At 44.2% G+C, this 15,330-nt stretch overlaps 1 protein-coding gene across 1 annotated transcript in view; it reads left to right on the top strand.

Annotated features, from left to right (window-relative positions):
* The window catches only part of LOC146863033 (uncharacterized), a 109,738-nt gene extending 94,767 nt beyond the window's left edge, over positions 1-14,971 (top strand). The window contains exons 5-6 of the mRNA XM_085643332.1: positions 14,465-14,528; positions 14,785-14,971. Of these exons, the coding sequence (XP_085499458.1) occupies positions 14,465-14,528; positions 14,785-14,846 (126 nt within the window). The 3' untranslated portion in view covers positions 14,847-14,971. The remainder of the gene's footprint in view (positions 1-14,464; positions 14,529-14,784) is intronic.
* The last annotated feature ends 359 nt before the right edge of the window (positions 14,972-15,330 follow it).

Here is a 15,330-nt window from a genome sequence, read left to right as displayed (position 1 = left end):
TTGAGTCTGATAGAGGTGGACACTTCTATAATGAACTCATGAGTTTGATTTGTGAAGAATTAAGCATACAGCAGAAGCTACATTGTGCATACAGACCAGAGGCTTCTGGTGTTGTTGAGCAGATAAACGGCACAATCAAGAACAGGATTGGTAAAATGTGCTTAGCAACTGGAATGAAATGGCCAGACGTCTTGCCTCTAGTGCTAATGACTATTAGATCTACTCCAGATAGAACTACTGGTTTAAGTCCGAAATAATCATGGGACGTGCAATGCGCCATGCATTTGTACCTGTCAATAAGTTGATGACAATAACTGATGACATGATTTTGGATTACTGTAAAGGCCTGGCTGACGCAGTTCATTCTGTGTTTCACCAGGTTGGAGAAGAAGCTACCACACTTGAGAAGAAGCAAGCCCATGATCTGAGTCCAGGAGACTGGGTGAGGATTAAGGTGCACAGAAGAAGAAATTGCTTGGTTCCAAGGTGGGGAAGGCCGAGACAAGTCATTCTGACTACAAGAACTGCAGTAAAGTGTGCTGGTGTGAAAAACTGGATACATGCAAGTCATACTCTGAGAGTTCCAAACCCAAAAGAGGGAACTGGTAAAGAGTACTTTGAAGAATCGGATTCCAGTGATGATGAAGATACAGAACAAGTGAGAAAGAATCAAGGTTCAGGAAAAGAAGCCTTTTCTACAAGTTCAAGAGAACCATTGGGAGTCTCAGAAAGGAGATCTGATTCTGAAAGAGAGCCTGAAGTTTCAAAAAGCAGTGAAGAAAAAAGAAAGGAAAAGAGCAATTCCACAGAGATTACTCCTGAATCAGAAGAGGAGGAGACTGAAGAACCACTTGAGATTATACCTGAAGAAGCAGGGTCAGAAGAAGATAGAGAGGGACAGATTGCGGAAGACCCCCGAGGAGGTGTAGGGAACATTCTTGACAAGCTAGGTGAAGGGACAATTAGACAGCAAGAAGATTGCATGTCGGAGACCCGAGGAGGGATAGGAGTAGGGAAGTCTCAAACAGTGGTGAAAGAAACTGTGGAGAAAAAGAAAACTGCTAGAAAACGGAAACAGAAGGCACTTGAAACAGAATTGGATGAGAGTGAGAATGAACAAACAGAGGGTCGAGTTCTGAGAAAGAGAACTTGGATTGGAGAAAGAAATAATAAAGAAATTAGGCTGAAAAAGGTGATAAGAGGAGATCGTTGGCCTAACAACAGAGTAAAGAGATTGAGATACAGAATAATAAGAGCAAATACATCAAAAGCTGAACAAGTGAATGAAGTATCGAGTCAAAATGAAGTAAAAAGAAAGGAGCAAGAAGAATCAAGAGAACCTGAGGAAATAAAAAGAATAAGAAGACCCAACCAAAAGTACAGATCACCGGAATGGTCTTATGTGGCACTGTCTGAAGAAGGAGAAGAAGAAACAGTGACTCGAGATAATCCGGAGGGGATCTTGAGAAAAGTGGTTGAGGAAAAAGAAGGAATCTTAAAAGTTATTCTGACTGACATTGGAGAAGAGTCAGATGCACAGGATGTTGTTGATGATCTGATACAATTTGATGTTACTGAAGAAGAAGGAGTGAAAACTGATGAATATCCAAATTGAGTGAGCTGAGAAATCACTTGGAGAAAAAGTGAAAGGAGAAAGTCTGAAATTCAGTTGTCTGAAGTAATCCAAAGTTGGGAAATTACAGTAGTGGAGTAGTAGAGGCTAAGTCAAAAGACAAGGTCAAAGTAGTAAAATGGCTAACATAGAGGATAATCAAAGTAGATGTGCCTTCTTTAAAAGATGGTGTAGAATGTGCTGCTGCTGTACTGGATTATTAATGCTACTATGGGGAGTTTTAGTTTTATTAGTTACTTTTAAAGTTACATTTGAGATGCATACAGAAAATATGACAGATATAGAGAAGAATTCGCAAAAAGTAGTTCCAACTAGAATTAGTAATACTTACATACACAAAGATGGGCAATTAATAATTTTTCTAGTAATGTTTTTTCAAAGTTGTTATATGAATATGTGAAAACAATGGAAGTTAGGGATTGCTACGTTTGTATGCAATTACCTGCATCCGTTTCAGAGGGTGTTACTTATCATCATTTGCCAGCTACATATGGTATTTCATGTAGTATATTAAGTAGTGTTTTTTATTTGTTAGGGAAGATAGATTATAAGATGTGTAACAGAGATAGTATTTTTGGGCATTTGCCAATGAACAAAGAGCTGAATCCAGCTAAAGAAGCTAACACTTTTGGTGAAATTTTTATTGAAGAGAAAGGATTAACATTAGATTACATTTTTAAGAATAATTTAACTTGCAGTCTGAAAGAAGAGGAGAAAGCTTTCCTGGATATGGTAGAGGAAAGGAGATTGAACATGCAAAAGAAAGCAGGGAAACATAAAGTGAGTGAGACAATTTGGGACATTGAGATGGGAAAAGAATTGAGAAATGGGGCTAGTCCAACTTTAGCTCTAGATGCACCACAGAAGGGTAAGCTATGCATTACAAGGAGGAAATCCCAATATGATACATATTTTGCTGGGACTAGTGAGTGCCATGATACATACTTCATTGCAACAGGTTGGGGTTTCAGAGGTGGAGAAGATACAGTTTTTCCAGGAGTGTACTATGTTTGTGGGAACAAGGCTTATTACAAGTTGCCTGACCATTGGTATGGCACGTGTTATGTGGGCCTGGTCTTTCCAAAGATTTTCCATATAGATAAAATAAGAGATGTAGAACATATTAATTTACTAATGCGTTTCAAGAGAGAAACCTGGTCTGAAATAGTGGGTGATATTTTGGGGGTTTTAATTCCAGCAGTGGGAATTTCTTTAAATGCTTATGGAATTCGGAAACTGTCAACAGTGGTGGATCGCTTATCGACAAATACCGCTGGAGGGTTTCTTTTAGTGAATACGGAATTAAGTGCCGTACGTGCCATGTCAATGCAAAATCGACTTGCCCTTGATATTCTATTGGCCAAGGAGGGTGGAGTTTGTGGAATGCTGAAAGTTCAACATTGTTGCACTTACATTCCAGACGAAAGTAAAGACCTGAAGGTCTATATCAAAAATATTACTGATTTGCAGGAGGAATTAGTACCACTTGAAGCTGAGAGTTTATGGACTAAAATAGCTAATAAGGTGATAGCTGTTAAAGATTTTATTGCAAAAATAGGTAGTACTATTATAGGTAGAATATTGTTTCCTTTAACTTGTATAATTGTTGCTTTATTGATACTGAGATTAGTGTGTGTGTGTTGTAAAAACAGGAGAGGGAAAAAGAAATTAAATAAAGAGAAGAAAAACAAAAGGTTGAAAAGAGAACCACAAGAAATTGAATTAGAAGAATTGAGGGAGAGTGTTTATTTAGAAACAAAGAGGGATGATGAAAGAGTGACTGGTGTGTAGTGTTAAGGAGGAAAAGACATTTCCGATTTCTCCTAAAATGGGACTAAATTTTAACTAATTTTTTTTTTTGGGTTTATTTGGTGATAAAATCACCAAAGGGGGGATTGCTAGAGCAGAGTTTTCAGTTTGAAAATTAACTGGGTTTTGAAGCTCTGGCATGTCTATTTGTTATATTAATTTATTAATTATTAATTATTAATTATTGGTTTTGTGTAAGTGTTTATACTAATCAACTCGTTTGTTTTAACAAGAGAGAATTACACGTGAGAACGCATAAGTGTGCTGTTTAATAATAATGTGCGTGTTTACATGTTTAAAGATTGCTGTGTGCTGTTTATTTTTAAGCACAAAACGCTTTTCGAATTAATGCTTTTCTATGTTGCAAGAGCTAGATAATTACATACACATAAGGGTATTAGTGGGGTTAAGACTGTTCAATCACTATGCTGTGGTAACGTTGTTTTGTTTCTTTTAATTAAGATGGTCTATTGTGGCCTATTGTGGCCTAAGTAAAGATGGCCGACATGTAGAGCCTGGCCTCGAGTAGAAAACTGTGATGAGAGAGAGCCTTGCTGAATATGGTCCTGAAGTCAGCTGACCACAGTCCTTGCTTTGCCTGGTTAAAATTTTCCGTGAGGATAGCAGCAGTTTTGGGCGATCTCCAAATGAAATGAAACGTCCTTGGCAGCTTTGGGAAACAAAGGAGCTTTAAAGAAAGACTCTGAACTATGATCTCATTGCCGAGGAGATGTGGAAACTACAAGATACAGATGTATTCTTTGGTTCCTGTTCCGTTATGTTTATTTTGTGATTTTTCCTGAGCGGAGATTTTCAAATGTAGCGATGCTACATCCTTTCCTTCTCGCTTTGCTCAGAGGTTCGACGGAAGAAGTCAATACAAAATGTGTCTTTCCTTTGTTTAATTCACTATAAGAATTGTTAGCCTAGAGAGGGTTTTTGCCACTTGCCATTTGCCTTTTGCCGCGTTCCGAATCTGCGTTGGTGAGGATCGTTGCTGAGAGGACTTCGTCTTGAGAGACTTTACCGAGAGACTTGTCCTGACCCGTTCTGACATTTAGCTAGAATAGGTAACTATGAGAAAAATGATTTATTCTGATTGATTTTCTTTGACTAATTTTAGATAAAGCAATATAATTTTGAATATGGTGTTGGTTATTATTTCTTGTCAATTATTGAGTATTATATTTTGATTATTATTGTATAGATTGTTTAGATTATGTTTAAGGGCAGTCACAATAACTAGATCTTATCGACCCCGATATAGATGCAGGGTGTTTAGGAGTTTTCCTTCCACAGGTTATTGCTGGTAGAGTATTTGAGCGTATGTTAGTGAAATGGGCCCTAGTGTATGAAGAATGTATGTGCGTGTAACTGTGAGATTACTCTATCCGTGGAAGTAGGGATATTATATACACCCTGATCTCTATCACCCTCTCACATATTTTTGGAACATCAGAAATTTGCAGAAGGAAGCGCTAGCCCTCTCATTGGATGCAGGGAAAGCTTTTGAAAGGGCACTGTGGGAGTATCTTGTTGGCATCCTTGAGGGGGCTGGACAAGGTCAGGATTTTATCGCTAAAGGGCACTATTTATATGATAAACTGACAGCATATATTAATTATGGGGATCCTGATCCAACGAGGTAAGAGAAAGGGATGTTCTCTAGCACAACTCCCATTTGTATTGGCTCTAAAACCTCTGTCAACTGCAATTTCGCCTCAGTGATGATATATATAGTTGTCATGGAAACATGTGCAGTCCAGATAAAAGCTTTTTTTATACATCAATCACATTCTGCTGACATTCACTGATCTCCCTGCTTCTGTACCAGCTGTTATATCATTTCTAAAGGTTTTTTCAAGTTTTTTTTGGCTATAAAACTAACGTAAAACATTTCCTCTGACTAAATGCACTGCCAAAGGTAGCAGAGCTTTCATTTAGATTGGATACCTAAAGGCCTCTCTTGTCTGGATATTTCGTAAAAAAAAAAAGACAAGAACACATGACTCCCTGACAGATGTCTGCTGGCTTCACGCGAAGGACCCTGCCCTGCCACGCCTCAATCTATCCTCATGGGGTGCAGTACAAGTGGTAGGTCTTGACAAGCCTCCACTCTTGAATCGCCTCAATTCACACGGGGGGATAACACACCAAGACTGAAACTGGGTGCGCTGTGGCCACACGCTACCTCCGGGGGTCTACGACTCCCTAATATGACTTGATATCACGGTGCACATCGCATTTATTACGTGGCCTGCTGCCTATCTGATATGGCTGGATACTCCCATGTCAGCATGGGCACCAATATATGTCAGCCAGGCCTCCGCTCATGGGATAATAATTTAACATCTTGCTGATTGCACGCAAAACGAATGTGTGCCAAAGGGTGAATGCAGAGAAAATAAGCAACTAAAGATGCATGTAATGTACAAACAAAAAACAAGAAATCATTTAACTTTCCCTTTCTAGTAACATTGTAAAAGCATTGGACTGGTTTGAATGAAAGGGCTCAACTTTAGAATTTGGAAAGAATTTGGGATTGTGAACATATTCATAAAGACATTAAACAAACTATATGGCTTGCGTTATCTGTGGGCTCTAGGTTTCAAATGCCTTCAAACCAATGACAGGGACAGACCCCTATTGTTTACTGTGGCCCCGGAGCCCCTTTCGCGGGGCCTCAGACTGCATACAACTACCAAAGAGCTCTGGGGACAAGCAAACACTTTAAACACTTTACGGGCCCGGAGTGGCGGAGAAGTCCTCGGAGTAAGATTCTTTTACACAAGGTAAAAATGTATCTTTTATCAAGCAACGTTGAGTATTTGTTCTGAGAAGAAAGGGATTAACTATTTTCTTTCGATGTAATACATGAGGTATATTTACCTACGTATGATGTTCAATGACAGAAGGCTGGACCTATCTGGGCGATATTCAAACTCCAATCCTCCAAACACTACAAATCAGTAGCGAGCATCTAGTTCATTGAGCCACCCTTGTACCAAAGACAAAATACAGAAAGGCGCCTGCGAAGGTGATAAACTCACAAGACAGAAATATCAGTAAGTAACAAAGTGATTTTTCGAGTAGAACACACTTAAAACATGAATAAACTTGACAGACTTTAAACCAACCAAACAGGTGATTGAGCCTCTAAGCGATGACAATTTTAACCCAACCCAAAACAGTTGAAAGGTGCAATAGTTTCATCATAGTATTAAGCAAATGTGAGTTCATATTACTAGCTTCCCACTTCCATGCTATCACTGCTCTGATCAAGGTGCCTGCGGCACTGCACAAGTGCCTTTCAAATAGAATCACAGCCAGAAACGCACAAGCTGTCCAGTGGAGGTGCATCTGTACATCAGCAACTGTACAGTCTGTGCAGGACAGGCAGTAAGGGGCATATTTACAAGGAATTTGCTGCGCTGCCCTATGCCATATCAAAAGGACAGACATGCATCCTATTTACAAGATATGGTGCCTTCCTGTCCTTTCAGGCAGCGCCGACGCACATTTTGCATCCGTGCGCCAATGCAGGCACCATTGCACCATGGTGCAAGGATGTCTGTGTTGTTGGCATGATTGTTTTTGTGCTAGAAGGGGCACCTTCCTTAACAAAAACAATCACAATATGTGTGTTCCTCTTTTTATATGTGCTTCAGAATGCAGCACATGTGGAAAGAGGGAAAAATGAAGAGAAATGTAAACATTTCTCCCTGTTGCCCCTGCTCTAGGGAGGTGCAAGGTTTAGGCATGTAAATCTGAGGCAGTGTCAAATTCCATGGATGGAACACCCACAGCAACACCCATGAAACACCTCTTTCATGCATAGTAAGGCAATGCTGTGATGTGCGCTCCTCGACTTACTCCATATCTACAAGGCCATGAAAAGCCATGCAGGGTGGCATTACATGGCCTTGTAGATATGTCTAAGCCCTGTGTAAAAAGTGATGTTCCAGCAGCACACAGGGCTTGTAAATATGCCCCTTAGGGTAAGAAATGATGCATCGCTGTGTCAAGGCAGCGATGCATCAACATTTCTTGCACCTGTGTGAAAAATCCTTACAACACCATGGATGCACCACATTTACGTTACGATTCTGATGTATCTGTAGGAAGGATGCCGCAAGGCATCTGGAATAAAAGTGGTGCATTGCTGTAGTTGGTCATAAAACTGGCGCAACTACAGCAATGTGTCAAAAAAGAGGTGATGTGTCAGTTTTGACTGACACAAGTAGACTACTGTATGCGGACCAATGTAATGGAGTGTCAAAAGGTGAAAACCTCCCCTTGCACTCTATTACATTGGTTCTGGATGTCATGCATACAAGTGGGCATAGTGTACTACTATGCCTACATATGTGCGACATAAGTCATTAATGGTGTGCAATGTGTGAATTACCTACCATATGTGTGCGCTTTCCTGTCAGGGGATGTGACTTGATTGTAGGTTACACTGTTTCAACTAATTTCAGCTGGCCAAATTCCTCCGCAAAAGCCAATGCGTTATTCCTGCATCTGGGTTTAGTGGCATAGGAATTTTGACACATCTCAAGTGCAGCAGGCATAAATACCACTGGGTCTTTTATGGGAGATTTGGAAGGAAGGCCTACCTCACATATATTAATTCTAACGTGACACAGCCAACTCCAACAAAGGCAAAAACCATGCATCCTGATGAAAAATGACCCACCTGCCTAGGTATGGAACTTTGCAAATATGGAGCAAAGAAAGCACCACCACTGCATCAAAAATGACAGAGGCAATGAAAGCTCCTTGAAACTATGCTTCTTAGGGGCATATATCAAGTCCCTTGCGCCACAGGAGGGTCACTTTTATTGATGCTCTAGTGGCGAAGTGTGCTAGCCCATATTTACAAGGCTACGCAAAGCCACCCTGCCTGTGGGACTTTCCACGCAACACCCATGGATTCTGACGCATTCCCAGATTTACAAGGTTTCGTAAACCTAGGAATGTGTCAGATTCTAATGCCAGGCATAAAAGTGGTACCTTTATTTCTCCTTGTGTTTTCCTCTTTCTGTGTGTGCTGCAGAATAAGGAGGAGAATGCCATCAATTATTTTTGTGCAGGAAGGTCTCCCTTCATGCAAAAAGAAATTCATCCCTGCAATGCAGGCACCCTTGCACCAGGGTGCAAAGTTGCCTGCGTTGGTACTAGACAGCCTCTTGTGCACCAGCACAGAGGAAAGCGCAGGGATGCATTGTATTGTTGGTTTGCAGCGCCGCACTGCATCATTATCTTTAAATATGCCCCTTACTTTTCAACCGTTTTAGCCATGTTTTGTCTAATGTTTTAGTTAGGCATTCAGAAATAAAGCACACACTTGTCAGATGGTTGTCTGGAAGCTGGCACTCATAGAAATAGTAGACACTTGGGCTAGACCGCAACCTATTGTGCTGTGTATGGTAACATTTGTGGTGCATTCTATAGGCCCCTAACCAATTTAGAGCTTCACACATGGCCGAAATCACAACCCTTACCATCAAAGCTTTCTAAGTAGCAGTACTAGTTCATCCAAAGATGTCAGCTACTGTGTCTAAACCACCACATCGTACACTGCATATGGCATTACGGAACACCTCCAGGAAAAAGATGATCGACTTTAGCAATACTTTCATTTTCACAAAACTGTTTCCCTATAATTCAAACACCACACAGCATGTTAGGGTGCCAATATACTGAGGTGGGAAATCCATCTTCAGGCCAGACAACTGAGATTCCATATCCACATCAGCTCATTCTGTGGGAGAGACTGCAGCTCTGAGTAATAAATCTGCCAATTATTGTGGTAAACTTAAAAAGTGTCCAATTTAGGAAAGGCCAGATAGAAAAAAATCTAAATTACGGCAGAGCAGCTAATTAAAATTCCACCAGTAAAACAGAAAATGAGCCCCTAGTATCCAAAAATTAAAACTCGCTTTCTAAAATGCAACACTGGCGTTTGATTTAAAATTTGAGGTATATCCTTGAAACCATCCGAAATACACAACACTGCAGTTTTAAAGTACCTTTTAAAAAAATAAGGGGGTTGTTTTCAAGAACGTGTGATAACTATCGCAAAATTTGCTTAATGCAACTTTGCACATCACAGTCTATTGCGGGAAAGTAATGCTGTGTTAACGTTGTATTTTCAACCCAGCTGCACCATGCTATACTCTCACGATAACGCACCAAATGACCGTGTTAAAATGAGCGTGATGCAGAAAAAACACATACGTGAAAAAAGTTGCGATGTAGTCAATCGTATTACAAAAATCTGCGAAAACCTGCGACAGGTCTGCAATTCCCATGTGTCATGCAGGAAAATGCACTATAAAAACACAGAAAAACACAAACAAAATAATTCAAACTGTGTAGAACCTTTGGGGAGGCCGGAGCAAGTACAGAAGACGACCAGAACCCCACAAGCCCCCAGGAGGACCTGCCTGGGACCTCAGGACCATGGAAGGGCAAGGAGAAGAAGACGAGGAAGACGAGGTTCAGTCGGCAGGAAAACAGAATCATCATCACGGAGGGGATAGAACACCACCAACAACTGTTCGTCACCTCCAACGTGCCATTGGCAAATAGAAATGCAATATGGCAGGCCATCCTGGACAAGGTGAATGCAGTCGGAGGGAGGAAGAGGACAATTGGAGAGGTCAAGAGGCGCTGGAATGATGCGAAGCGCAAAACCAAGAAGAAACTCGCTGACAGCCATCAGGCAGCAATTCAGACTGGAGGTGGCAGTCCAGCGGAACACCAGGAGCTGGATGAGATGGAGGAAATGGTGTCCACAGTCATCAGTGGGGAAACAGTGGCAGGACTTGGGGGTCCGGACACTGCTCAACATGACCTGACACAACAGCACCAGGTTGAGTACCAAACAGGGACGGGGGACGGGGAAGATGGGCACAATGGCACACATGCACAATTAAGTAGAGCACACTGCACACCCACAATGACTCCTGATTATGTCCCTGCTCCCTGTGGCACACTGCAGCACACATACAAACACCAAGTTGGCCCCCGTCCACTATGGGCATAAAGGTGTCCCCCCCACTGCACCAATCTCACAACCAACCCATGCACACATGTGAAAACCAGCAAATCTGCGTGTCGGTGTGCCACACTGACAATGCAAATGACACTGCATGACAAATAGCATGGCTGCAGTCCAATTATCATGACATGCTGCACACCACGACATTGAGATGGCGGAGTGTGGAACACATCTGGAAAAGAGCAGGTCACACCCTGACACATCCACGTGCACACACAACCCCTGATGGCAACAACACATCTGCGGATAAACCATGCCCATGAGCCCAAATCAGCCAAGTCTGCAACATCTCAGCACTGCAGAAGCACAGAAGTCAAAGACACACCGCCTCAAATTGATAAGGGGCAGCAAAATCATAGCTGCAGGGGTGACTCACCCACAATGCAGCACACACACAGAGCAATAACAGCACATCGACATTGACGACAATGTGGTACGAAGTGCAACACTTTCACTGCAGAGCAGAGGACACAACTGGTTCCGCTAATGCATAGAAACTGGTCAATCACATCTGGCTTAGCAGGAAACTGTGAGATGAGAATGTACACATACAACCTTACATCCCTGATGTAGTTCAAATGTCCACTGTCCAGCATGAAATAGTCAGCTCCTCCCAAACAGTCACAATGTACATTGTCATGCAGTCTGCATGTAAACATGTACAATGCGTCATCATACATGGAACACACTGTCAACCAGCATCTCCCCTTTACATTACAGAGCAGACCAGACATCTCTTCAGTGATGATGAAGAGGAGTGCCTGGACATTTGCCCCGACACCCTCCAACGGCTCGTGGACAGCCTCTGCACCACACGCCAGCTGCATTGAGGTGACCCCACCCCCTGCACAGACCACACAGCAGGAAGCACCCACCACCACAGCTGGCTCCCAGCACCTCATCCAAGAACACATGGCATTCAAAGGCCAGGTGTTAGACTGTCAGAATGAGGTGGCTGAACATGTGTGGGTGGGGTTCGACAACATGGCAGCCAAACTGGTTGATATACGTGGGTGTCTGAGTCACATCCGGACCACTCTCACTAACGGACACCCACAGTTTGCACCATGATGTCCAACAATCCATGCCCGACACAGCTGGAGTCATGCCTCTGAGAGGAGAACAACTGCCTACTCAGAGTGTCCTCAGCGATGTCAGCCGAGAGTTGTCACAGAGGATGAGGCTAATGGAGAACACGGAGCATATGCATGCGGAAAGAATAGCTGCCAAGGATGCACACCAGCAAAATGTTGTTGGTATCTTCCATGCCCTGCAGATCCCCATCTTGGCATTGCTGCCACTAATGCACTGATGTGTCAGTGGCACACAGTGTTGCAGACCAAACATCTGCACCCACATGTCAGACAGATGACAGAGAGGACGATGATGTGGGTGATTCCACCTGTGTAGTAAAAAGGAGACAGTAGCAATCCTCTCCGCCATATGCCCTGTTTCATCTTGGTGCAGCCCTCTGCATCATGCCCTGTAACAACACCTCCCACTGTTCCCCGAAACACTTCATGACACGCACATTGGACCTCGACATGGACTGCCATGTTCTGTTTGCTCTACAAAGACACATCAATCACACTGTGGACTGTCCTCTACCTCTTCCGATGTACTTGTCAATCCCTAAATGACTCTGGCTTGCTCTACCCTGGTCTGCAATGTAATGTGTTGTTTGTATGGCCATGTACTGCTCCAGTTCCGACAACCCCAACAAATGTGAATAAAACATTCAAATTGACACAGATGTGTCATGTCCATAATCGATCAAGTTTGAAAGTATGGATGAATGTAAGGAAATTGGTTGAACAAAAAGGTACAGCCTGGGAAATGAAAGCAATGCGCATGTGTGACCATGACACACATAGGCAGTGATATGACTGGGAATGTGTGCACTAGCTGTGGCCTCAATGCACAGAAACATCACTCGTGCACTTTCACAACTTTGCCCCACACAATGTTAGGAATAGGGCTGTGTGTGTAATGTCTAAGTCGTTGGCAGGCCTAAAGTAGTGTCCCCATCACATTTGACAACAGAACATCTCTTCGCATACCAACTCACACACAACTGGGTGGATGCAGCCTGTAGTGATGGATCACATTGATACACATGGTAAGCAGTTGGACACCATACTCACATTGCTGAAGATACGTAGGAGCACAGGTCTATCAGCAACTATCCCATCCACAATGTCTGGCTCACAGAGGTGGAGCTGGCAATAGGGACTCACCCCTCAGTGAAATGTGTCAGTCAGTCCCTCACTGTGTATGGACAATGATCATTGAGGCACGCGATTTATCATTCTAATCAACACTCATCACAATTGAACACTAGTGAAGTTGCGTATACTTAATTTGCATGTGCGTGTTAGTACGGGCAAGACAAGGGCCACGACATGCAGACCAATGCATCAGACATTAACAGGCAGCATTCAGTCCCGGTACAGTTCCACGTGACAGCCGTTGTGCATGTGCCCGGGATGTTCGGACAGTGTGTTTTTGGCTCTCATATGACCGGCACTCCTCAGGCCTGCGGCAGTTATGTGGATGATATGCCACAGCTCGGAGCAATGAGTCGTATGTGTGTGGAACGTTTGGACGTATGGGTAGTTGTGTACGTAAGGGTTAAGGGCATTCCATGCAAGAGTACCTCGAGCCAGGACTTCTGTGTGTGTGGTGTGGATACATTGCTCTTTCATTTGCGCTGTGCGTAGTGTGGGAGTCGTCATCATCTGCTATGGTATCTCTCTCAGGGGGTGCCGGCAGCATGCAAGACCAAGGTCGGAGGTGCAGTTGTCCTTCCACAATATGTATTGGGATAAATGTGCTTTCATCCCTAATGTTAGACAACTGCTTGCATTCTGGAAATGTGATGTGGCTTTCGCGCTGCAAATGAGGCTAGTCCTTAGGCTTATGGTGCACCAATGGCAAAACACACACAACTGTTGGCATGTATGATCTAAGAGCCCGAGCGATCTTGCACTCCTTATACAATCCCTTCGTGCGCGGCCGCCCTCTGGGTGCATGCAAAATTGCAACATTGTTGATTGTGGGACGTGTGGTACCGACACTGCCACAGACACACACACATCAGTTGGTTTCCTGTCCATCCCAGAAATGAACCACGCCCAGAGCCCAGGGATAATTATTCCCACCCCTTCGTTGGCCTGGTGTACGCTGACCCAGCCCACTCGGCTTACGTATAAAGGGGGGGACGATGTCGCTACGTGTCCCAGTTCCTCCCAACTACCGGAGGTGACATGGCTCTGTCTGCCTGGCATATCACAGGACTCAATCAAAGAGGGTCCATGACTTGCGTTGCACAGAGCTGGTGGCACCGGATACACTGCAGCCGGCATGGGCCTACTGCCAGGGGATGGTGACTTTCGGTGCACTGAGGTAGGGGCACCTAAAGAGCTGAGCAGGTGTGCAGTCTGCGATGATGCCCCGTCCTGGTGGTCTGGACTGGTAAGGATTTGTGTGAGCCCTGATGGACCACAGTGTAGGCCTGAGCTGGGAGCAGCGTGGGCCTTCCACCACGTGGAATTGCCTCGCAGTTCACAGAGTTAGTGGCACCTAAAGAACTGGGCAGGTGTGCAACCTGCGACGATGCCCTGTGCACTGATATGATCTCTGCCATTGTGTAATCAAGACCCAGAATCAGGTGTGTGACCTTGTGGCCCACGGTGTGGGGCTGCATGATGTGGAGGCTGCCAAGGTAGCGGGACCAGGGTTTGGAGCTTGCACCAGCACTTGGTGGGCCCTCTTGGAGACACTCTGGTGGCGGAAGGTGAGCAGTGAGGCCTGGTTGCACAGGGGCGGCCAATCGCCGATGGGCGGCGGGAGGGGCTGGTGTGCAGCAGACTGTGTGCGCAGGTGCGGGCAAGCGCTGATTGCATGTGCAATGATGTAGACTCGGCCATTCATGATTTGGCATTCTGTTTCAGATAAGGGACCTGGTGGACTGCAGTGTGTACTGGCAAGTGGTTGGAGACACACCGGTGGCAGCAGGTGAGCAGTGAGGCCTGGGTCCGCAGTGTCGGCACACTCTCTCCCTCCCCCCATTCACTGTCTCGCTCCTTCTCTTTCTCTCTCTCTTTCACTTTCTCTCTCTTTCTCGCTCTCTTCCCTGCTCTTCCTTTCACTCTCTCTCTCTCTCTCTCCCTTTCATGCTCTCTCTCTCTCTCTCTCTCTCTCTCTCTCTCTCTCTCTCTGTCCTTGGATGAGCGCATGACACACCTTATTATCACTTATTTTTCTCTTGCAGGCTGTGACTTACAGATTGTCCAGAGAAGACCCGCCATGACTCTTCCACATAGTTGTATTTAGCTTAATTTGAATAAGTTGTTTTGTTTTGAAATTCAAAGATGAATGACTGATTCGCCTTTTTCTGACCATCAGGCAACTTGCTTTGTTCAGGATTTTGTGCAGTTGATGTGATATCTCTTTGTCCGGGGCGGGGTTACCTGTGAAGGGCCCGGGGGGGGGGTGTCCTGGGGGTGGTTTCGGTGGGTGTTGTGGCCCTTTTGGGGATCTGAGCTGCATGATCAGTGGCTCCATGGCATCTGTCATTCTGCAGGTGTGGCTCTGGGCTGGGCTCCCTTTGATGGTGCAGGTTGTCGTCTGACTTATCACCAGGTAAGAGCAGGTGTTAAATCCCAGCTGCTAACGCGCCTTATCGCATGTTTTGTGAACTTATCACCGATCTGGCTGGTCATTGAGAATGTTGCGAAGTGGTGTTGTCGGGGCTTTTAGCACGGAAACGCCTACTCTGCATCTCATTAGCGTTAGTTGCGGGTGTCATCTGTGGCGA

This window comes from Triturus cristatus, chromosome 2_2 (assembly GCF_964204655.1).
Source record: "Triturus cristatus chromosome 2_2, aTriCri1.1, whole genome shotgun sequence".
In the NCBI taxonomy this organism is placed as follows: domain Eukaryota; kingdom Metazoa; phylum Chordata; class Amphibia; order Caudata; family Salamandridae; genus Triturus; species Triturus cristatus.
The sequence above is the reverse complement of the archived record's forward strand: the minus strand, read 5'-3'. Positions and strand labels throughout refer to the sequence as shown.